This window comes from Lepidochelys olivacea (genome assembly GCF_965140295.1).
Source record: "Lepidochelys olivacea isolate rLepOli2 genome assembly, chromosome: 2".
NCBI lineage: Eukaryota > Metazoa > Chordata > Testudines > Cheloniidae > Lepidochelys > Lepidochelys olivacea.
The window spans coordinates 168,247,069-168,270,991 of NC_140412.1; the positions used below are offsets into that span (position 1 = coordinate 168,247,069).

General features: G+C 41.6%; 1 protein-coding gene across 3 annotated transcripts in view; it reads right to left on the minus strand.

The window, feature by feature from the left end:
- The window catches only part of IKZF1 (IKAROS family zinc finger 1), a 90,756-nt gene that overhangs the window by 59,615 nt on the left and 7,218 nt on the right, over positions 1-23,923 (minus strand). For all 3 annotated transcript variants that reach the window (XM_084622026.1, XM_084622027.1, XM_084622028.1), the window contains exons 2-3: positions 17,134-17,187; positions 8,989-9,102 (exon numbers count right to left, since the gene is read on the minus strand). In XM_084622026.1, coding sequence (XP_084478152.1) covers positions 8,989-9,102; positions 17,134-17,173 — 154 coding nt within the window. In that variant the 5' untranslated portion in view covers positions 17,174-17,187. The remainder of the gene's footprint in view (positions 1-8,988; positions 9,103-17,133; positions 17,188-23,923) is intronic.

The following is a 23,923-nucleotide window of genomic DNA, read 5'->3' on the forward strand; positions in this document are numbered from 1 at the left end:
GTGGTGGCAGAGTGCATCCACACTAGCAACTCTTGCATCCACACAGAGAGCAGTGCACTGTGGTAGCTATCCCACTGTGCAACTGGCCACAAGGCGATCTGGAAAGGGTTTGCAATGCCTCATGGTACAGGTACAGCGTCACATGATGCAGGTTTCTCAATCCCATCATTCCAGAGGCATCCTAGTAGATTATCAGCCCCTTTTTCAACTGAAGGGGGCAGGGAAGGGAGAGGAGAGTGGTGTGTCTGGGGCAGGGGAGACAGAAGGATGACTGGCCTATGCTGAGGTAGGGGGGAGGGGACCCCCCAAGTCAGCCCCCTGCTCTGCTCGGCACAGCAGTCTCTCCCAAAGCCGCCTCCTCTGCCTGCCTGCCTGCCTATAGTTCTGTGATTCCCTCCGAGTTCTCCCACAGCCTCCTCAACTGCAGGGCATCCTGTGCAGCTCTGTGAGCACTCCATGCATGAATGTCAAAGCAGCACAGCAATGGCTCCTGTCCCCCCTCCCCACCACCAGCCACTGTGTTCCTAGCGCAGGGCAGAACAGGAGCGTTCCACGTTAGTGATTTGCTCTTTGTTCCCCAAAGGGAGCAGCACACACAGCTGTCAGATACTTCCCGGAGCTTTGAAAGGGCAGGACGGGGCATGCCGGCAGGGCAGCAGAGATCAAAACAGTGAGCACAATGGTTCTGACAGGCATTGTGGGATACTGGTGGAAGCCAGTTATGTCGACAAAATGCACAGCAGTGTCTACACTGACACTTTGTTGCTTTAACTTGCTGCAAAAAGCTTTGCGCCTCTCGCTGAAGTGGTTTTATTTTACTGCCAAAAGTAGCTTTGCAGTGCGTACACCTCCCCTGTTTTGTCGACAGTACTTTGTAGTGTAGGCAAGGCCTTACTTTCAACTGTGAAAAAATAACACTTGGACAGTTTAGTTTCTTCCCTGGCATAGCAAGTGACATTTACTAATGGACGTTTGCACAGCCCTCAGCAATGCTCTGGTACCCTTAAAATGGCATCAGTTCTACAAATTACACAACTTGGGTGAAAAAAGAAAAAAATACCATTCCCACCCAGAATGTTGTCATGTTTTGGGTAAAGAAGCCATTCCTCCACTTAAAGGATAAAGCATGAAAAAGCTGCTTGTAGAATACAACATCCACTGCCCCAAAGTATTATCCTATTTTTAGAAGTTATCCTAAATATGCATATTTAGGATAACTTCTGGGCTCAAGGAAGTCCTTGAAGTCAAGTGGTTATACCCAACAGCAGAATTTGACACAGGTTTTATGGTGGGTTCCAGGCTTACCTTCCACAGTGCCCTTTGTTAAAGTATTTTATGATAGGAGTAAGGCAGTGACCTGTATGATTACACTACCTAACATTTACCAATATAAATTATTCTTGCAACTTTGTTTTGAGAAGTTATCATGCCATTATTTGCAGCAGGCCTTTGAAATGCGGCAGGGACATAATTCTGGATTCAGGGAAATATCTTTCACGGGCCTCATGGAAATCTGTACCTATTTGTCTGCATTTATAAGCTAGTGAAAATAACCGTCACCTGTCTGTGTTGCACAGCTTGTTTTCAGCAGCATGGCAAAATCCTTCTATTTTCCATTAGCCCTCCACATCCATCACCTTAGTGCCTCACTCCAGCAATCCATATAAATATATGTGTAGTGCACGGACTCATTCTATCTAATGGGCAAATAGAATTTTTGCCAGGCTGATGTATAAACGATACATCACATATACCCCCCCACACCCCACATCTGTGGTAATGATATTTGTGTAATTTATCATGCACCTTTAAGAGTCCTTTTTGCACTCTGCCCACTAACCCATCTCCACCCTATTTACTCTAATATACAAAAACCCTGAGCTGTTTCATTCAGCCATATTTTTAAAAAGAACAACCTCTACAAAAATACTTTCCTCTCTACTTTCCTCTCAAATGTGGAATTTCCCACAAAATCATACTGGCCAGGGTCCAACTGCAGGCAATATTCAGAGCTGCACCAGTGACAGTTTTAAGGTCCAGTATCTCATGACTCCTTCAATGGAAGCTTTAGCCCATATGAGAGGGGAGATTCCCAGCTTCCCTATTTTAAAAAGTTTCTAAAACATATTGGTTGTAATTTTTTTTTCACTCCGTCAGAAACCTCTTCAGCTGGATTTATGATACAGCAGAAATCTGGCTTTATTCTGGAGGTTTAATAGAGAACTTCCAATACAAACATGCAAGTCTTCCCCAAACATTTCTAAAGTAGTTTTCTGTTACATCTTTGGTGCCTACAGAACACACAAGGTTTTACCAGCACTTATTCGGGATGATTCACACAACTCCCTCAGCACTTTGCCAGTCATGTGAGCAACATGGACATCCCAAACTGATGAAAGTGAACTCTTTAAGCCACACTCCAGCTTTACATTCACTCTCTCTCGCTCTCTCTGAGCTCTTACACACACAAGTATTTTATTATACATACACAGCACACACCCTTGTTGGCCACCAAGTGGATGAGACAGATTGGGTGACCGTAAAGAGTTTAGTTCTGTTGCTCTCCTAAATGCTTAATAGTTTTGGGCCCACAGTTCCACTGTCAAAATAGCAATTAACTGGACAGAGTAATATGGACTTATTGCAACCAATTGGACTGTGTTTTGCAATTTAGGGTGGTGCACTTCCCCTTTTGTTTTCCTGCCTTGTCTCCCTCTTTTTTAGCAGCCTTCTCTCACTTTTTCTCTGCCTGCACTCACCCAGTTGTGAGTTGCCACAGAACTATTTTAATGTTGAGCTGTAGTAGCTGGAACCTTCAGACACCTGTGTACCCTGGTATCCTCTTTGCCAGGTGCTAGAGTGCTTTAGGAGAAATAAAAGACCGTGGTATCCAGGAGTGAGAATCCTGGTATGCACCAGATCTAAGAAGGCAGTAATAAAAGTCACATCTCCTCTGAATCGCCAAGGCACCTGGAATAAAGGATGCTAGGGATGTGTCAGAGTCCCAGCAGTGCCAGGTGCTGAGGTTCAGTAACTAAGCAGGCTCCTACTGCAAATTAGGTCTGTGGGAGGGAGGTAACAGCCATTTACCAAACACAAATTAGAGGAGAGAGGAATAGCTATTGCTCTCCCCTTCCCCTTCACCCACCCCGCTATTATTTTTTAAATGAGTTGAGAAAACTGACTGGAGTTTTTAGTTTACAGTAAAAGCCATCATGCCTTGGGTTAAAAGAGTAACCCCCCACCCCCGCCCTCTAAAACCTGTGACTTTGGGCATTTTACCTCACAGTCTGTCCACATTTTAACCTGTGGGGAGGAGTTTTCCCCACTTCCTCTGGGGAGGAGGAATGGTCTTATGGTCTATAAATTCCAAGCCCATAGCAATCACCTGCTACTGAGCTGGTGGCCACTTTTACCTTTTGTTTACAAAGCCACTGGTTCTCTTCACTGCCCCCATTCAATTCTGAAATGAATATTTAAAGCAGCTGCTGTGAGTAAGCAATATGGATACCCACCTTTAGTTGGCAGCTACAGTTTCAGAAAATTAGTGAGCCCTGGGCCCACAATTTCTTTTCTGAGGCCTCATCTAAGCTTGGAATTTGCCTCCTATTTCAGCCATCAGTGGCCAGCCATTGATGTAGGTACACTTATGTAAACTCTAATGTAAGCAAAGGAAGCTTCTATTTGCACTGGTGGAAATGAAGATAAGTTACACCAGTGAAAATGGGGGCTTTACTGGTCTATTCTAAGGATCTGCACATCAGTGGCGGGCCACAGATGGCTCAAATCAGGGCAAATTCCCAGGGCAGAGAAGATCTTAAACTGTAACTGCCTATCAAATGCAAGGAGCTCAACAGTGACGATTCACAGCAGCTGCTCTAAATGTTTATTACAAAACTTGAATGAGGGCAGTGGGAATGGGGACCGAATATTGCAGGTCAGCTTTTTAATTAACAGTTAAACATGGGAAATAGGACTATGCATCTATGCAAGGTTATAATGCACTTATCACCAAAGGGTGGGATTTTCAGAAGTGCCGAAGGCCCAGATCCTCAAACTTCCATTGAAGTTAGGAGCCTAAATATCTTTGAGAAGCTGGGCCTTATGTGACTTAACACAAGTCAGTGGCTTTCTGTGGGACTTGTGCTCCTAAGTCACTTAGGCACTTTTGAAAATCTCACTTGTGGTTTCTAGGAGTAAAGATCCTGAAACTCAGAGTAGGAGGGTCTGGGTGAGCAGAGCAAAAGGAAAAGAGAAACGGTTATAGGTGCCAGATCAGAACAAGAAAGAAATCTAGGGTGGAGAAGAAAGGCAGGAAGGAGGTTTGGTAGACAAGGCAGCAGAAGTAGAGGTTGAAGGAGGAAGCTATTCAACCTCACAATGATCCAGGAGTTAGATGGTAAAGAAGTTGACAAGCTGATCAGGGAAATAAATGACTTAAATTATGTCCCCTGACCCTCTTTATTGGTGCTTTGCTCTGCTGGTTTAGAGTATTCTCAGAAGCCAGTGATGAGTTTACTTCTGCACAGAATATTTTCAAAGCTGCCTATCGTTTTCAGAGACAGAGATTTTGGTTGTCTCCATTTTTGAGTGTTCATCTAGAGGCACGTTAAAAGAGGCCTGATTTTTTTTAACAACTGCTGAGCACTAACACCTTGAAATCTGGGTCCCTTAAGCTGATTCAAGTTGGACATACAAAAACCGACACACCCCAAAATCACCAGTCACTAAAGAAAATCTTGGCTGGTGAATTTTGTTCTGTTACTCAAGGAATCAACTGTACCTTCACTTCTCTGAGAGATGGTGGCATATTAACAAGAATGTATTGTGTATACGTGTGAAAGCACCTGCACAGTGTTCACCAAAGGAAAGAAGAGCTTATGTGGGGCATTTTGCAGGCACTTAGGGTCATGTTTGTTGATCTATTGTTCTTTCTCCCCAGTCTTGTAACCACCTGCTACCATTCACACATGTGCACGGGACAGGCTAGTAAGCATTGGCCAATCTATGCAGCGAGCACTTCCTGTCAAGGGAAAAGAGTTTCAGTATGTTCCCTTTTTAGCAGGTCTGCAGCATAAGGTTCAACGCTCAGGTTACCATAGGAGGAGGTGGGAGAGGAGATTTTCAAAGGCACAAAGGGGAGTTAAGTGCCTATCTTTCTGTCTAAATTAACTTATGTTCCCTGATCTTTTGACCTTTAAAATGCTAAATGGATTAATAAAGGTAACTAACGTTCTGAGCATGAGGTTAGACGTTTCGTTCAGTGCAACTACAAATCTGACTAAGCAAGCAGTCCATTTGGAACATTTCAACCTCAGGGGTATGTCATCCCTTCAAAATTTCTCATCTAATGTTACCAGTTCATGGTGGACAATAGTTACTCCTTCCATTTCACCAAATAGTAATTTCCAATGATATCTCCAGTTGGCTTACATTTCAGCTACCCTCCAGAGTCTAGCTGCTCTTCAGCACACACGCCCACAATTCTGGTTAACAGTAAATGCTACATGCATGCAGTAAGGAGAGAACTGATCTTCTAAGGGGTCATGGTACAAACATAACCACAGGCTGAAAGGCACTGGAATGCACAGAGTATTGCCATTGCCTAAGGAACCAGATAGAACACTGGGAAAGTCTTTAGGATTAAAATGTGCCCGGCCATCTTTTTTCATCTGTATCTTGTGTAATTACCATGGGCCACATGCTCTCCCTCTGCTACAGCGCGTATAGAACTTGTGGGTCATTACAATAATCTGCTGTCCTCAACCATCTCCCCCTTTCCTCCAAACTGCCTTCCAAGGTTGTCTTGATATTTGACTTATGATCTCGGATAACACACAGAGAGGGGAAGAAACTGGAGTAGCAATGACTCCTTTCACGTGCAATGTAAGGAGTTTCTGCACTTCTATGCCACCATCACAGTGGTAACAGGTTCTACTCCTAGCTGTCTAGCAACTTATTTGGCCCAAACATTGTAGTATCTCTGCTATTGCATTCATTAAACCTTGACTGACATTAACCTTTTTCTGGATGGGAAGCCACCATATCAAACCAAAGGGCCTCTGGAGGCCATATTTCACTGACTATGTAAAATGCATGCTGCATGTCAAGCCTTGCTGATGGGAGATGAAAGTCAGGTATTTAACTCTGACAAAGATGGAATGATAAACAAAATGCCTGCCTGTTCAGCTGGAGGGACCCTGGAACATGCACTGATAAGTATTGTGAAAGCAGAATTAGATTCTCCCTTATTATGAATCCCATCTTCACTTTTTTTAAAAAAAAGGTAGCAAGCAGATGCATGTATTATACTCCAGACAGCACTAGGATTGTGTGGCATATGAGGTAGTTGTTATGAAATTGAGGCCTTTTAAACAGGATAATATAATTTTCGAAGAAAAACTATGGTTAGCTCCAGGAGAAGAGATTGTTAGAAAGGAGGAAAGCAAATCCAGCTCTGGGGTCTAGAGAAATAATGTAAGTGTTGGATTCAGTGGCTATAATGAATGGTGCCCAGAGAGCAGAGTATTGCAAATTGTCTTTATTGTTATATAGGGCAGAGCATCTCTTCCTTGCAAGAATGTAACCCCTGTCACCCAAGTAGCCATGGATAGAACATGAGGGTCTTTGAGCAGCTGTAGAAAGATATGCTGCGGTCAAGATGACGAAGACCCGTTTTACCACTGGGATCCTATGAGGACAAGAGATACATTTCATTGTACAGGGAAACCCAAGAACAATGTGTTTATTTTACAAAAACTCACTGTAGATACGTACTACTTTGCAGTCTCACCACAGGCGTGCTGAGAAGCCTATAGGAGAGTTGCACCAACAGCAAAGGTTGGTTTCAGCATGGCCCATTTTGCATAATCTGTGTGCGGTTAAATAAATTCGATGTAATCAAAATATTGGCTGTTTTAAAAGTTATCTATATTTACCAGTTATTTGATTAGGAGGTTTTAAATCAAGATTTGAATATGTGGTAATAACAGGTTATTGTGGGGGAGTGATTCAGTTTACTGATCATGTTAACAAAGATATAAAGGGCAACATTTTCAAAAACAGGTGCCTAAAGTTAGATTCCTAAATTCACAAGTGGCCTGATTTTCAAAACTACTGAGTGTAACACTGACAGACCCCAGTCGTCGGCAGGCAGGATTGAACCTGGAACCTCTGGAGCTTAGTGCATGAACCTCTACTGCATGAGCTAAAAGCCATCTGCCTCTTTGCTAAGGCTGTAGAGCAGACTCATTAATCTCTCTCCAAGTGATCTCGGTGCCACTAGATGGGACAGAACACCACACCCAGGAAGAGTGTGGGTTACACTGAGCACCTGTACATTTTTTTTTCCTTTTTTAAATAGAGTCAGACCACTTATTTTGCCTAATTATGGCTTTAGGAGCCTAATTTTATGCTCCTACTTTTGAGAATATTTGCTTAAGCACTGAGCACAATGAAGACTCCCAAGGCAGTATTGGGCTGGTGGTTCTATTCATTGCTCCGCCACTGCCCTGCAGGGTCAGTTTGGGTGAGCCATTTCCCCTCTTTGTGACTCCTCTTCCCCCCGATCCTTCGTGTGTCTTCTCTGTTTAGAGTATAAACTCTTCAGAGCAGGGACTCTCTCAATCTTTTGTTTATACAGGCTCTCGCCCAATGGGTCCCCATCTCTACTGGGGCCTTTAATTGCTACCATAAAATAAACCCTTCTCCTGGCACCTCTGTTTATCCAAATATCAATGGAATTTTACTAACCCCCAGTGCCGGCAGACAGGCAAGAAGGGCATTTTAATATGTATTGCCTTTTCCTACCAAAAGGGACATTTCAGTCTTTCCTGGTATTAATCCCAGATTTGGAAGGCAGAGGAAACGTTGATTCTGTGGCTCTGTAAATTCCTTCTGAGTGGGCCACCTCAGTGTAGACAAGGAGCAGAACAGGCATATTTGAATATTTTACTCTACCAGAGTAGAGTGTGTCAAGCAGCAACAGACCCAATCCTGCACACTAGGCTGTGGGTAAATGATTCTGGGCTTGTCTACACACTGCATTAGTCCACAACAGACAGGTGTAAATTCTGGTGTGCACTATCGTGTTGCACACTAACTGTGGACTCTGTTGGCATGCACGAAAACTTCCCTAGTGCATGTTAACATAGCTCCATTTCCAACAATACTACATTAATGCACAGTGGAGGTCTTTTAGTGTGTGCCAGGAGGGTCCACATGGGCCAGTTAGTGCTTAACACACCAGTGCTCATTAGAATTCACACCCGTCTTCTGTGGATTAAAGGGCGAAGCAAACCCGCCCTTAGTCTAAGACGTATCAGCACTTTGCAAATCAGTTCTGGTTCATGATTAGCGGTAAGCTAATGGATTTGGCCATTTTGCAGATTACACAGGAAAGAGAAATTCAAGTGATTTTCAGGATATGCACAATAAAAACAGTAAGCATCATTGCAGAGCAATCTGTAAAAAGGTTGGACATACATAGCCAAAGACTTTGCAAGTTATGAGCAAACCATATGCCATAATGTGAAACGTCTGAAAAAATTCACCAAGCACAGAGCTAATGTGCTCATGGCCAAGCTAATGTTCAGATCAGAAAACTGAGTGTTCCACACGTTAACAAAATTGGAGTGAGCTTTATTTTGCTTTGGAACCACTTACTTCATAATCTATTACTGATCTCTACAGCAGAACAGTTTCCTATGCAGAATTAGAAGGGTTTCATCTCCTTGAGGGAGATGCATGTAACCAGTCATGCTTTAGAAACTAGACAAGTGGGAGGATCTTTCTAGTTCCTTTAGGATGACCTGGCCTGCAGACTGCATTCCCCTACGTGATGGCTGGGTGGAAAGCACTGAACAACCTCATTGAATTACCATTACTAAAGGGGATGAAGACTTCCTAGTATACCAGTCAACTATACAATGTTTTGTTTAATACTATGGTGGGCTAATATTTCTAAACACAACAGACCAACCATCTTACCCAAAACTCTGTCATTCTTCTGCTGTCCTCCTGTACTGGTTGAAAGGTCTTCTGGTACAGGCATGGGCTCATCTGCATCATCTGGGACATCACTTATTGGAGGACTTTCCTTGCCTAGTCACAGAAGAATAAATAATAACGTAAGATTAATAATATTGGCTGGAATAGCTAAAATACTTTCCAGGGACCCTAGCCTGCTATCCTCCTGCATGAAAAGCTCCTCCTGCAGTGGGAGTTATATGCACGGAAGAACACCCTTGCTAGATGTACTTTACCCATAACACCAAGGGACTTCTTACTTTCTTCCCTGGATGCTACATAAAGAAAAGTAGATTTTTGCTCTGGTGCTAGCAACTACTAACAGCAAAACTATACTGACAAATTGTCTAAATGCTCTAAAAGGTCTCCTCACAAATGACTAGTATGCACAGCAGGGGTGGGCAAACTTTTTGGCCCGAGGGCCACACTGGGGTATGGAAATTGTATGGTGGGCCATGAATGCTCACGAAATTGGGGGTTGGGGTGCGGGATGGGGTGAGGGCTCCAGCTGGGGGTGCGGGCTCTGGGGTGGGGCCAGAAATGAGGAGTTCAGGGTACTGGGCGGGTTAGGGTGCGGGGGGGTGAGGGCTCTGGTGGGGGCTGAGGATGAGGGGTTTGGGGTGCAGGTGGGGGCTCCAGGCTGGGACTGAAGGGTTCAGAAGGTGGGAGGGGGATCAGGGCTGGGGCAGGGGGTCGGGGCACGGGGGGGGGGTGAGGGCTCTGGCTGGGCGTGCGAGCTCTGGGCTGAGATTGAGGGGTTCAGAAGGCGGGAGGGGGATCAGGGCTGTGGCAGGGGATTGGGGCATGGGGGAGGCTCAGGGGTGCAGGCTCCGGCCAGCACTTACCACAAGCAGCTCCCGGAAGCATGTCCCCCCCTCCAGCTTCATGGTGCAGCCAGGCAGCTCTGCGCGCTGCCCCATCCACAGGTGCCACCCCTGCAGCTCCCGTTGGCTGCGGTTCGTGGCCAATGGGAGCTGCGGAAGGGGCGGTGCCTGCAGACAGGGCAGCTCACAGAGCTGCCTGGCCACACCCCCACGTACTACATAGGAGCCAGAGGGGGTCGAGTGAGGGGGGGAGGGTCATGCCGGCTGGAGTGTCGGAGCAGGACAAACTCCCAACCCCGCTCCTCGGCTGGAGCTGAGGGCTGGATTAAATAGCCTGATGGGACGGATATGGCCATAGTTTGCCCAGCCCGGTCTACAGCATGGCTTCACTCTTAGCCACAGTTCTCACTGGCTGGCTCACAACACAGGCTTAAAAATGGCATGACGCTACAAGAAGCTTAGTTCTCTCAGCTCCCAGTGACTTCTGTTGCTCAGCGCCTTGCATGATTTGGCTTGCCAGTGCACTGCTGCCAGAATCAAGTACAACCCAACATGGTACTGCTTTGTGTTTTGTCATCTCTCGTTGGCAAAGTGAAACAAACCAATAGCTTGAATACAAGCTTTTTGCAGAATAAACAAATCAGGTTCCATAGCGATTTTTTAAAAAGGTAACATTTCAGTTCCAAACGCAAGACATTTCAGAAAATAATTCCACTCCTGATTACTGCATTATGACAGATGGGGAGGTTTCCTGTGTTAATTTTCATTCACTGTGGGTACAACCTTGTTGTGTAGTACTATAGCATGCATTATCCTGCCAAGAGGCCCTCTTACAATGGCTTTAAACATTATGGGTCAAATTCAGGCCTGGTGTCACTCTACTGTAGCCAATGGAGTTATCTAGGAGATTAATTTAGACCACCATTATTAAAAGACAATTCTTTTATCAAACAATAAAAGAATGAGATAGACAATGGGCTGGATTCTGACCTCACTGATGTTGGAATAACACCACTAACTTTAACAGCTTTAATTACTGAGGTAATGAAGATCATCTACAAGTATCTGAAGATGGTGTAGAAAGGAAAGTGCTGCTAAGGACTTTGTGACTACATAACTAGGTATAAGGGGATTAAATTTAGAAGGGGAAAAAAAAGAAGTTGACTTAATTTCTTAATGATGAATTTATCAGATTGTAAAACAGTCTCCCAAGGGAAGCACCAGGAGCAGCATCAGATGAGTCATTTAAAACTACAGTGGACAAAGAACTTCAGGATAAACTGTGGGGACTAATCCCTGCACTGGCAGAAGGACAGACTATATCAGTTAAAATTTCTTTCACATCTCTAACTTCTATGGTATTTCCATAAAGAGACAAATAATACTGACTAGATGTGGATGCCCAGCTGAAGATGGGTTGGGTAAGGGAAAGGAAGGAGCATGAACTCAGAGCAAAAAAGAACAAAGCAGGAAGTAAGCTGATTAAAATGTTTCGATTGTTATTTGCTCAGCTCCTTTGTGAAGTTAGCCCTGTAATTTCCTTGACTTTACAGGCTTTAAGGAACTTAAGAACTGCTAACAACTTTTTCACTGCAAGTCACAACTTGCCAAGCTGAGCTGCATCTTACGGAGAGGAGGCAGAGAGTGGGGTAATACGGCTTAAACATTTGAGCTATTTAAAAAAAAAAAAGGCAGAAGAAGAAGAAATTTAACTCATGGGTGAGGGTCATTCCCAATCAGAACCGGTTTCCCTAATCGTAGATTTTCCTTCGCAAAACGTATATATATATATATATCTTACTATATGTTCCATTCTATGCATCCGATGAAGTGGGCTGTAGCCCACAAAAGCTTATGCTCTAATAAATTTGTTAGTCTCTAAGGTGCCACAAGTACTCCTGTTCTTTTTTTAAAATTTTGTATATCAAAAGCCACTTGCAAGTTTCAAGGCCCTATTGTGCTCTCCATTACACCAGTTAAAGCCCACATACGTACTCTAGATTTGGGAGAAGAGTGATCATAAAAAGCATCTGGCTTGTGTTTCTAAAGACCAGTTTAAATAGCTAACTGTAGACCACATGGAATAGCAAGCATAAAATCAGAACTTCATTCCTCCCCAAAGTTAAGCATCCTACCACCACATCTTTAAAGGAATCTTTTTGGGATTCAAAAAATAAAGTAAAATTAGAAGGTCAAGCACTTTGGCAGTTTACAGTAAATAACCAGGTTTTCCAGATGGATATGGATTACTGCTTGTTTAGTTTTACTAAAGAATGGGGCCAGACACCCAACTGGTGTAAATCAGTGGACCTCATTTACACAAGCTGAAGATCAAACACATGACTTTGTTTGAGGAAACTCTACTTTGCAAACTTTGCTTTAATAACTCTTGTCACAGAAGCTTGGGATTTCTTCCCACTGCACACGACAGCACAATCCTTGTATACAAAAAGACTGGGTAAAAATAATAGTTTTTAAATGGCTATGTATGATTTTTCTCTTGGATTCCAGATCATGATCTTCTTATTTTATGCCTTAACTACATCTAAATTGTTACACCCTGATAAATTCACTACTGCATGGCAATCTTACAGATTTGCAATCTCACTAAAATGTCTTGCAGATGAATTTAAAAATGGAAAAGGGGGGGGGGGGGGAAGAAACAGTTCATTTAATTTCTTACAGGCATGTCCAGAATAACAACAGATGTAAGGGATGCAGTTGTAAAGCTCGTAGTGAGCACTGGGACCATTTGTTAAAATGTCACAAAATCATCGAAGTCCCACCCATTTACTTCATTCTTATACATAGTTTTGCTCAAAAGTGTGTGAAACACACACACACACAGGGCAGTCTAGCATCTAGGTGTAAATTCTGTTTTTGAAAAAAACAGCCTTAAAACATGCCCTTGTTTATAAAAAGCTTTAGAGGGAAAGCACAGGACTTTTGGGAAATCTGAAGTCTATTCCTGGCTTTGCCACTGAGTCATTTGGTGACCTTGGGTAAGTCACTTAAGCCAAAAATTTTAAACTTGGATGCCTAAAATCAGGCACCCAAATCCATATTTAGAATTGTAGCATTAGGGCCCAACCCTGCAAGTTGTTTATTTTGCAGACTGAAGGTCCTCAAACTCTTTGTACTTCAGTTTCTCCATCTGTATCATGGGAATGATAGCACTGACTACCAAACAGGAGTTTTGGGAAGCTTACGGAACCAATCCAAGAATGTTCTGAGCATTTTTTACTCCCAGCGAAGCCAATGGGCACAGAGCTGGCTCAGCACCTCCACACAATTTTTTGACGCCTCAGAGGTTCAGGCCAGAAAGGTGCTTTAGAAGCACTCAGTATTATTAAAAGTAAAACAGTGAATGTCTTCTTTTAGAAATACTGGATCTTTACTTTTCTAGAAACTAATATTAGCTAAAGGCTTCTGAAGCTTTAGGGTTATTTTGAGTAGTAACTCTATGGTCACAAGTACTCTGTTTCTTTTTACACAGTAATGCAAGAAGAAAGAAATAAGATTGTCTTGACTGAAGACTAGAAACCTAATTCTCCTTTCACTTATGTCACTTTTTAACTGGTGTAAAGTCCCTGAGATTGATTAAATTACTCCCAATTTACACTGGTTTAAGAAAAGAATCAGACCCAGTGACTGGAGCTAAATGCAGCTAAGCTGATTTACACGAGCTGAGGCTCTAGCCTGCCATGTCAAAAGTAAAACCTTCTTCCCTGTTTTCTCATCAACTGGCAAAAGTGGAGAACTACAAATGGTGATTCCTTGGGGAGATCTTTGTGTGATAGTGGTGAAAACATTCACACTGGTTTTTCATTCTCCCTCAACTGTTAGACCCAATCTAGAACTAAAAAAAACAGCAGGATAAACACTGCTAGTTAAGTGAGATATTATCTGTGTTTTCTGATTCTTTTGTATGGGCACCGGATACTGTTTGGTTAAATGTATGTCAGCTCTCTCTTCATTTCAGAACTGCAACTGCTTGCCTCACGAAATGTCACTTTCAGGAGAGAAAAAAAGGGTGAACTCTGAGCTTATCAAAGAGCATTTTGGTTCCTTTAGGAGCTAGCAGTGACCGAATTCCAAGAAGCGGGAACATTTGTGTTGCAAACACAAAGGGCCTGACTCTGATCTCACTTATGCCCATTTTATGCGGTGTTGACCTGATTCTCCACTGATACACCTTGTGTCAGTTACAGCTATGCAAGTAAATGGCTTCCAAATGCTACCATTCTGATTTGACAGGGCTCTTACACCTACTTCACTCAGTATAAATAACTATACCAGGCGAAAGGCAGTGGTACATCTTGCCCATTGGCTCAGATTTTACAGTGGGGCTGAGGAGCACTAAGCACAGTGCAGGAGAAGAGTATCAAGGTAATTTACAGCTGCAGTTATGACCCCTCAGGCCGAGGGCCAAGCTTGTCCCCAACATATTACAGAAGACTTGCCCTGCAATTACGTCCCTGGAAGCATACCAATAGAGCATGATTCCCTTCATCCCATGCCTACTGGCCAGCAGAGCTAGCCAGCCTTATGGGAAGGAAATAAGAAACACCCCTTAAAGGGGTTTAAGCAGCATGCAACTGGTCCTGTGAGCTCCAAAGAGCATTCTGCCCCCCTGCTCCCAAGTTGCTCGTCATGGCAGGAAAACCAGGCCATGCTACTGTACACAGCATCACATACACAATAATATCAGATGGAAAAATAAGGTATTGAAATGATTTATTGAATCAGCAGTTGACCTATGGATGATGTCACCATCAACATCAGAATACTTTACTGTATTAATGAGGGCTCAGTCAAGAACCTGTAGGAATTAATCCACTAGTCTGTTGTTTTTGGAATAACGCGTGCACACACAGCTCAGATCACAAATGAAAGCAAGCGTAAGCTATTCTGTGGCCATTTGATCACATCACAAACACAACTAACTGTTCAGCAGAACAGTCTCTGCTCCGAGGGAGCCCAAGAGTAAAAAGATCAATGGGTCACTGGCACAGCAGAGTGGGGAGGTTTACGCAGGGCATTTGCTGTGGGCAGATTATATCAGGGAGCTAAAATTCACCTCAGAGTCCACTTTTTTTAAGAAAGGAAAATCACCTCCAAAGAATCTGACTTATTGTCACCTAGGGATGCTGCAGAAATACTAGAAGTGGTACCAATCCTTCAGCATTTGGAGAGCTGGAAGCACTTAGAAATACTACTGAGTTCCCTTCAAATCTTCCCCCGCAAGGAAAGAGGCAGACAGTGTCGCCTCCTAACCCAGGAGTCAAAGCAGCCTCCCGTCCCCTGGAGACCTAGCCTACCATACTGCTCCTCCTCACAGCAGCATACCTTGTATGGGGGTGATGCTGCCTCTGACCAACCATTGCAAGAGGGAGCAGATGTGGAGTTCAAGTTAATGCTATTTTAAGCACCATAACATTGGGTGTGGATATCCACTGGGACATGTGCTGCCATAGAGGCAGAGAAAGATGCAACTGTCTCCAACCCCCTGGAACCCAGCAGAGCCCAATCCCGATGAGGCGCCCATGTATGGGATTCTGCCCCACACACAATCACTGAATTTGAACACAACTAAAAGCTCTAGTTTAAACAGATCCTAATAATTTTGTCTGTATAAGGAATACAGGATCTGTGTTCCACTGATTTTCCTGTTGAGCAGTGTATGTGTCAAACTATACACAGATAGCAAGTTTTTAATTATTTCAATATGCAATAAAACTTTGAAGCTCAATATATTTAGTTATAATGTAAAAAATGATGATGATGATGATTTGGGGGAAATCAACAAACCCATACAGAATAGCTGAAAATTTTCTGTTGAAAAGTATGATGGAAAATGGGTTTGGGTTTTTTGTTTTGGTCAAAACAGAAAGTTCCATGGGACACATCCATTTTATTTTAAACTTATCAAGTTTTCATCTAAAAAAATTTAAAAAAAAAAAAAGTTTTTTTTTTCCTGATGAAAACTCAAAAAGATTTCTAAAAACCTAAATTTATATATGTATAAATTTAGTTTTCTAGAAATCTTTTTGTATATATACACACACAAAATTTAGTTCTGCATATTTTATATATATATATATATATATATATATATATATATATATATAAAATTTACTTTTTCATTTTTCCTTCAAAAATAGATGAAAATTATATTTACAGTTTTCATCTAATTTCTTGAATGAAAAAATGCCCTGACCAGTTCTATGGTCCAAGCCATTTTATGATCACATACAGCTGGTCTTTAGGTACTGATCCTCCAAAGACTTATGCACATGTTTAATTTTAACTGTGACAGTTGTCCGTTAAAGTGAACCACCTGCTTAAGTGTCTGCAGGATGGAGGCCTCAATGAACAAAGGTGGCCTGTTTTAGACAGCATACTAAGAGTGAAAACTGAAAGTCATTTGCCATTGCTGTTGTCAAATATTAATTACAGAACCTATGGAGAGGGCAAACTATATGGCTCCTTGAGACTAGCGATGAAGCACAAAAGTATTAAGAATAATATTATCTTGATAATTATATTTCCAGACTTGCCAAGGGACCAGTCCTATCCCCAATGAAGTCAATAATAAAACTCCCAATGGGAGAAATGCAAGAAGCCAAGGGGCTGTAGAATCCTAATCATGATATTCACAGGGCAAATTTTAGAGGCCTAACTCTTCCAAGCAACACTTAAACATTCTTTCAAAGCATTGACACCTTGGAATAAAAGAGTTCTGACCCTTAAAGTCTAATGCTATTGGTGCTATGGCTTTTACTATCTACCCAGATATTTATTTATCCAGTCTTTATTTCTTAAGCCAAATAGAGTTATAAAAGATTTGGGCAGGGGGTGAGAGAGATTTCAAAAACCTACTTGGTGAGCAATTTTTTTAATTAATATTTTCCCCTCATGACTGAAGTTTATTTGTCCTGAAACTGGCATGTACCAGTCAATCTTTTATCTGTCCCCCAGTCCCCCGAAAATACCCCACAACGTGCGTCTGACCATGCTTCAAGGAAATACTAATGTAGGTTTAATGCAAAACTACTTATATTTTCCTTGGCTTCTTTAATTATAAAGTTCCTTTTAAAAAAGCCTATGCACTACTAGGTTTGATATTAAGTGATACCATTAATTATGCCCTGCTTTCCACTCTGGCATTACAAAAGATCCAAAGCAATTATAATGACAATAACAACAACACTGCACTCTGGTACAGAGATTAACAGGAATTCAGGATTTTCATCATAGATGTATTCTTTAAGGATCTCACCTGAAACTTGGGACATATCTTGAGCCTCATCTGTTTCCATTTTCCTCAAGTAATCTAAGAAAGAGAGGAAGAGCATTAAGTTAATGTGAAATACAAAAAACAAGACAAAAAGCATGGGGTGGGGGGAAAGAAAAATCCTTTGCTATTTAACTATGAGATTATCTCGCAAGAATAATGTATTTTTCTCTTTATTTTCCTCCCTGCATACCTGGGTATCAGACTGGCACAGACCTTGATCCTTTTTAAAACAGCATTACAAAGATTTATAAAAATATCATTACAAGCACAGGAGGACCAAATTTGTTATTTATTGTTAATTTCCTACTGCATAATAACCCAAAATGCAAACTGACTGCAACAAAATTAAGCAGAAAATTAAATGGCCCTGGGTCATTGTAGGCACAGAATTCATTCTCTTGGTTGATCCATAGTTATGTTCTTTCTAATTTACTGAGCATGCATCGATGAACCTTGAGTCAGCTTGGTGACACGCGTACAATCAGCAATCAAAAAACGAAGCAATTTGCTGAAGAATGTCTCATTTACCCAGGCAGGGCTGCATATCTGAGCAGCAACCGCCACTACCTCCATTAATAATGAATACACCTCAAGCAGTGGCAGATGGGCAAAACAGCAGCTTCAGTCTTTGGCCCTCAGTCTTTCAGGAGCCCTGGCTTCAGACCACATCAGTTTTCTTCTACACAGGGAGAAGTAAAGCTCCCTAAAATAGCAAAACAAGCCCAGGAGACAAAGGGAACCCAGGCCTTCCTGTTTTGCTGACAGATGGCTGGCTCCACAGATTGGTAACAAATACTGGGAAGCTACTGCCCTTCTGTTGCAACACATAATGTTCTGAGAGTAAGTTGCGAGTGACCACAAACTCTGGGGAGAAGCACGCTGAGGGTTAGTGGGTAGAAATAAAATTAAAATTTTCACTTGGAGCACAAGCCTACAAGTCTGAAGTCTCAAGTGCCTATGGTGGACATCTGGTAGTGCCTTGGATAATAAATGGCTTACTAGAGCAGGTATTCCCAGCACAACCTGATACTAAACTTTCAGCATGGTGCTGGCAACTCAGGTAACCTTAGGAGAAAAACGTTCTTTAACCTGTAAACTCTGTCTACTACAAGGCTTTGGGCCATGTCCTCATCTAATGTAAACTGTCATAGCTTCTTTGACTTCAATGGAACTATGACAGTTTACACCAGCTGAGAATCTGGCTCCTTTGACGTCATTGCATTCAAGGCACCACCACCAATCTAGTTTTCTGGAATCAGAAAGGTGGCAATGGAAACCTATTTCTATGAAAGAGTTAGAAACAGAGGAAGACAGTGGTTGCGTTACTGTACAAAGAGTTATAACACTAGTCTGATGTTTGGGGCAAGTGTACAACATCCATTCTTCTCAAATCCTCAAACATCTCTTTTTCTGAATGAAAGAAAAGAAAGAAAGAAAGAAACAATCAGTACTGTTGGGGATAGTAACGTGATACCAAATAAATGGCAGAGGAAAGGCTTGTAACAGCAGTAGTCCTATTTAATTCTCCAATTAATGTTATGGACTTCCCAGGCAAGTCTCAGAACCCACACAGTGCACCTCAGATCTAACAGTCTGCTCTTCAGACACATGCAAGTCTCCCTTTCATGTCAATGGAAGCTTTGTGCACAAGGAAGATCCCAGTATCAGCGGGCACATCTGCTGTGTGGATTTAAGAGCAGACTTTTACCCTCCGCATTTTGCTACCATGCCTTCAAATGCCACCAGGCATTCCACCCACTGCATAACTGCCCTAATGCTACTCAACATACCAGAACGTTTTGTTTTGCTTTATTTCAGTCCCAAATTTTAGTCCCACCCAAAACAATTTGTAAAAAATCACTGCCTAAAATAGATTGTAGCTTTGCAAAACACAAAAAGCTTCCTCCCACCCAACAATTTACATCAACTTCTATGGGACAGAAGAGATTTCAATTTGTCCATTTTTTTAATAAAGATAGGCTGTATTTCCCACTGACTACTTATCTTGAGGGAGGGGAAATCCAGCATCATCTTCTAATTGTAACCTGTTCAGTTACTGGAAATGTGGTATGTACTGGTAGGTGGGACTGTACAAAAGCCCAGTCTCCATATACACACTCCCTTAGTTCTCCTGCAAGGGTCACTGAACACAAATGAAGGAAGAGACATTCCTAAGCATCTCTTGGTGCCTTAGATGATCATCCAGCTGTTTGATTAACATACAGTTTCATTGTGTCATGGTGAACTCCAGCCAAACAAAAACTCAAGAAAATATTTACAATGGTAGGGAATCCTATACATTAATTAACCAGTGTCTCTAGAATAATTAGAAAATGCTTCAAGGTCTATTTCCAGGGCTTCAGAGAAGACAAAGCAAAATATGGGGGGTTTCTTCTTCCTCAATAAATCCATTAAGGATGGTCTCTTCAGCAGAAAAGGATATTTGAATATGAACGTTTCTATTTTATTATTCCCATAATTACCCTCCTTTACCATGACAAACCATACAACCCCAACGTTTCTGCAGTATACCAAGTACTGAATCATTCCTACTCTCCCAACGCATGCTCCTTTTTGCCTTTTAGCTGAAGTCAGACATGGAGTTAAATTTGCAAAGGCTTCCCCTTTCTAAATGGGGGGAGGTCCCCTGGTTTAGATAGGAGAGGACTGGTGTCTGAGTGTTCTTGAGGAGAGATCCTCCACTCTGCCACATGCCTCTCCTGGGTCTGTGAAAGCCTAGATTTGCTCACCTTCAGTACATTCTCTCAGGCTCACTTCTTTCCCCAGGCTTTTTTGGGGGGACAAGAGATTGATTAGGGTTTTGGAATGAGTGGATGGGCAATATATTAGTTTGGTTGGGAAAGAAGAAGGAATGTCTTTTTTGAAATGGTCTTTTGGACCTCATAACTAGTCTTATGTGTGTTCAGCACCCACAGCATTGATCATTCAATAAATGTAAATTCATTATATTAAAGCAGGTGATGCCTAATTTGATGGGGGGAAAATACTAGTGTAATGCTAGTGTCTTCAGATTGTAGGTACCAGTGAAATCCCAACCAATTCCAACGAAAGTTTTAGGTTTACCAGGGACACATGACTGGACCCATATCTAAGTGCTGGGACAATACGTTTTTTGTAACCCTGCACTGGTACAAAGGTTTTTAAATCCTTACCTAGGCATAATCTCCCATTGGGCCAAATTTTTGTGTAATGAGAGCACTACCTGTTCAAGTGACTTTGACATGGGTATATGTGTGAGTAAGAACTGATGACCTGATCTTGCTTCCATTGAAATCAATGGGAGCTTTGCTATAGACTTCAAGGGGAGCAGGATATAGTCCTAAGTAAGGACACTAGGATTCCCCCCACCAAAGTTACAATTTAAGACTGGATTTTGAATGTTATCACAGGTGGACACAAAAGGATTTCTGCAGAAGTGTATACGGCATGAGACATTGGGGGAAAGCACTATTATTTAGTAAAAGGAAAAACATTAACAACCAACCCCTTGCAAATTTTCATAATAATTTTAAACTCAAATTCACTATAGGCACAAGTGTGTGCAATTTCACTGCCTTCTACACAGTTGCCCCTGCTTATGCCAACAGTGAATGTAAGCCAACGTTTTTAAACGTAAGTCCACATTTAGGCACCCAAATAAGGAGCCATTAACTTCAATGGGAGGTGCAGGTGCTCAGCACCTCTGGAAATTCTGGCCTCTTTTATTTAGGTGCCTAAATATGGATTTAAGTGTTTGCGCCATTACAGAAAATATTTACAAAGCTCCCTTTAAAATATTATATAGTTTCTTCAAATCTCCTTAGAAATTGAATTCAAACCAATACATTTTCCTCTTAATAATCTAGAGACTTGATTGCAAAAATTAATTATAATGCTTTTGAAAACAAAATGTTGTAAATCTTTGGGTTGTGACATTATTAATCCTCGAGAAACACACACTAAAATGGAAGGACTATATTGGTCCTGTTTTACACAAAATGATGCTTTAAATAAGAAAACAATTTATATGCACACAAATACACAGAATCTGTACAGGGTACCATCTGGTCAAATCCTGTGTATGCAGACATGCACATGATTTCTTTTCCTCTTGTCAACTCCTCTCTACAGCTCTGCCTATGCACTGTTCATGGCAAATGCACATGCGCATGCCAGCCACATCATGTTTAAGTGTAATACATGCACAATTTTGAATGTGTTCACATGGAACACTTAACCTTTCATAGTCTGAAGAAAAGTTGAGTGGGTCAAGCTTTGCCTTCAGTTACTCCCATGCAACACCATTCAAATTCAGCTGAGTTGCACTGCTGTTAGTGAGAGGAGAATGTGACCCAATACGCGCATTCTAAACTCCAAGCTATTTTTTCCCCACCTAACGATCAAAACAGGCCAGATTAAGTGTTCACATCAATTGCAATTCATTGCAGTAGGGTTATATCAATGATGAATTTGGGCCCAAAAGTTAATGGGGTCCTTTAGGCTGCTGTTAGGGGGAAGAAATCTCTATAAAGGTTAATTTTTCTAACTCAGGATGTTGCCCTTCAAAATGCACCAAACTTGTTTTCTGCAAACGGAGTGTTGGTGTATTATTTCATCTCCTATTTTTCAATGAAAATTTAAAAGTAAACCATACACATTAAAGCATAGCATTTATAAAGTGCTTTATACATTCAAAATGATGTACAAGCATGAGAGCTCAGGCCTGCATCCTCCGCAACCAAAACTTCCACTGAAACCAATGGGACTTTGGAGTGTGAAGAGACTCCAGATAAGGCCTATTGCCTAATCAACTCCAACGTACTATCCCAATCCTGCTACATTTCCACATTCTTTGGTTTAAGCACTTGGGTAGTGACTTCAATGGGACAACCCACATGCCTATGTTAAGTACATACATGTTTGCAGGATCAAGGCTTATAACAACACACTGTAGGCTCGGTCCTAATCTCAAATACACTGATGAAAATTTGGAGTAACACTATTGACTTCAGTGCAGTTACTTTGGACTTACACCAGCACACCTGAGATCAGAATCTGGCCCTCTGTTTATATAGTTCTTCTTATTTGATTTTGTGAAGTATGAATAGGGCCCAGGTAACTACATTACACTCCTCGCTACTTGTTTCCTACCCAATTTGTGGGATTTTTAAGTCCCAATACCTAAGTGGAAAGGTCTCAGAGATGCACAACTAAACTACCACATAGCCAGTGATACTGCTCTCTCAGATTATGTGCACAATTAAAGGGTAAGAGCTTTAAAAGTGTATAAGGGAGTCAGAAGAACAAGTACTATTTACAATTAGTCTTGTGCTCCTAACTGCCTTAGGCACTTTTGAAAATCCCACCCAAAATGCATACAGCACACATGATGGCTGAACAGGGACTCTTCCATTGCTATGACCATGGACTAATAGGTCTATTCTAAAAAAACCCATAACCCTCCCCAACAAAGCCATACAGAGTAAGGGCTGATTTTGCAACCCTCATTTACACAAATAGTAAACAGAACTCATTTGAGTTAGAATTGCAGGACCTGGCCTTAAATGATTACTGATGTTATTATAGTGAGTCTCCTTTTTTGTGGTCTTTGAAATATAAGTCTCAGTGGCTCTTGATCAGACAGGATACAACATAAAAAATGCATCTCACATGAGTTGTAGCTTCAACAATACAGAGAGAGGTCAAACTCGATAAAGCCAACCCAGATAGCTTCCTGGCAAACCTGGTACCATCAAAGAATATACCATTCAAAGTATTTGAAAGTGTATGTATATTAATAGCATGACTAAGCGAGGAGTGGCATGTACGGGTCCCAATTAATGAAAAAAGTCAACCGTTGCAAGCATCTGCATAACTGCAGTGTAGCTGTATCTTTAACTGCATCAAACGGTTTCAAACTGCAGAACGTTACTGAGATAATTCCCTCAAATCTGCTAGAGCTGAGGTTTGGACCAAAGGCCATGGAGAGATGATGAACTAACAAAGTGGAAAAACCCTGTAAAAGTATTTATCCTTCTATTTTTTTAAAAAATGCATCTACTGTCGATGAGGTCATTTTGTTTTAAGGGACCCTTTACTGCCAAATTAGGTAGATGAAGAGGAAGGAAAAAGAAGGAAGGTTATTAAGTTTTGTAAAATGTAGCATATTCTGAATCAACTGAGAAGGATGCGGTGGAAATACTTGTAGAAAATTGCTAGAAACCTGTAAACTAGTTTTAATTAAAAGTGTTCAATATCTCTACAAGCAGATGATAATTAACTTTATCACTGTAATTTAATAAAGTAGACTTCACAATCTCTGTGAATGACGCTACTTTTGAACCATTTTAATTCTATTTTAATTTCCTCCCCATCACACTACTCAATATAAATAGTAACTCAGAAGAAAAATAAAGGGCCCCTTCTCAAGACAGAAAATTGAGCATCACATTATGGATTTCGGTATGTTTCCAATAACAGTTAAAAATACCTTCACTGCTATTAAGAGACTCTATAAAAAGAAGAAGTTTAAAACAAAGATCAATCGTTCCCTCTCACCATCACAATTTCTCTTCTACCCAGTTTACAGTCAACATTTTCCAAAAAATCGAGGGAGGAGTTTATTTAATGCAGTCATTTTTCTACTCCTAGCAGGGGTAAATTCTGGTTAACTATGGGAATTGACAAAACAATTATAAACGTACAGTCAAAATACAGTTGAGAGTTTCTGTCTATAAAATGAGGAAAGCACTGTAATTCAAGACATGAGAGT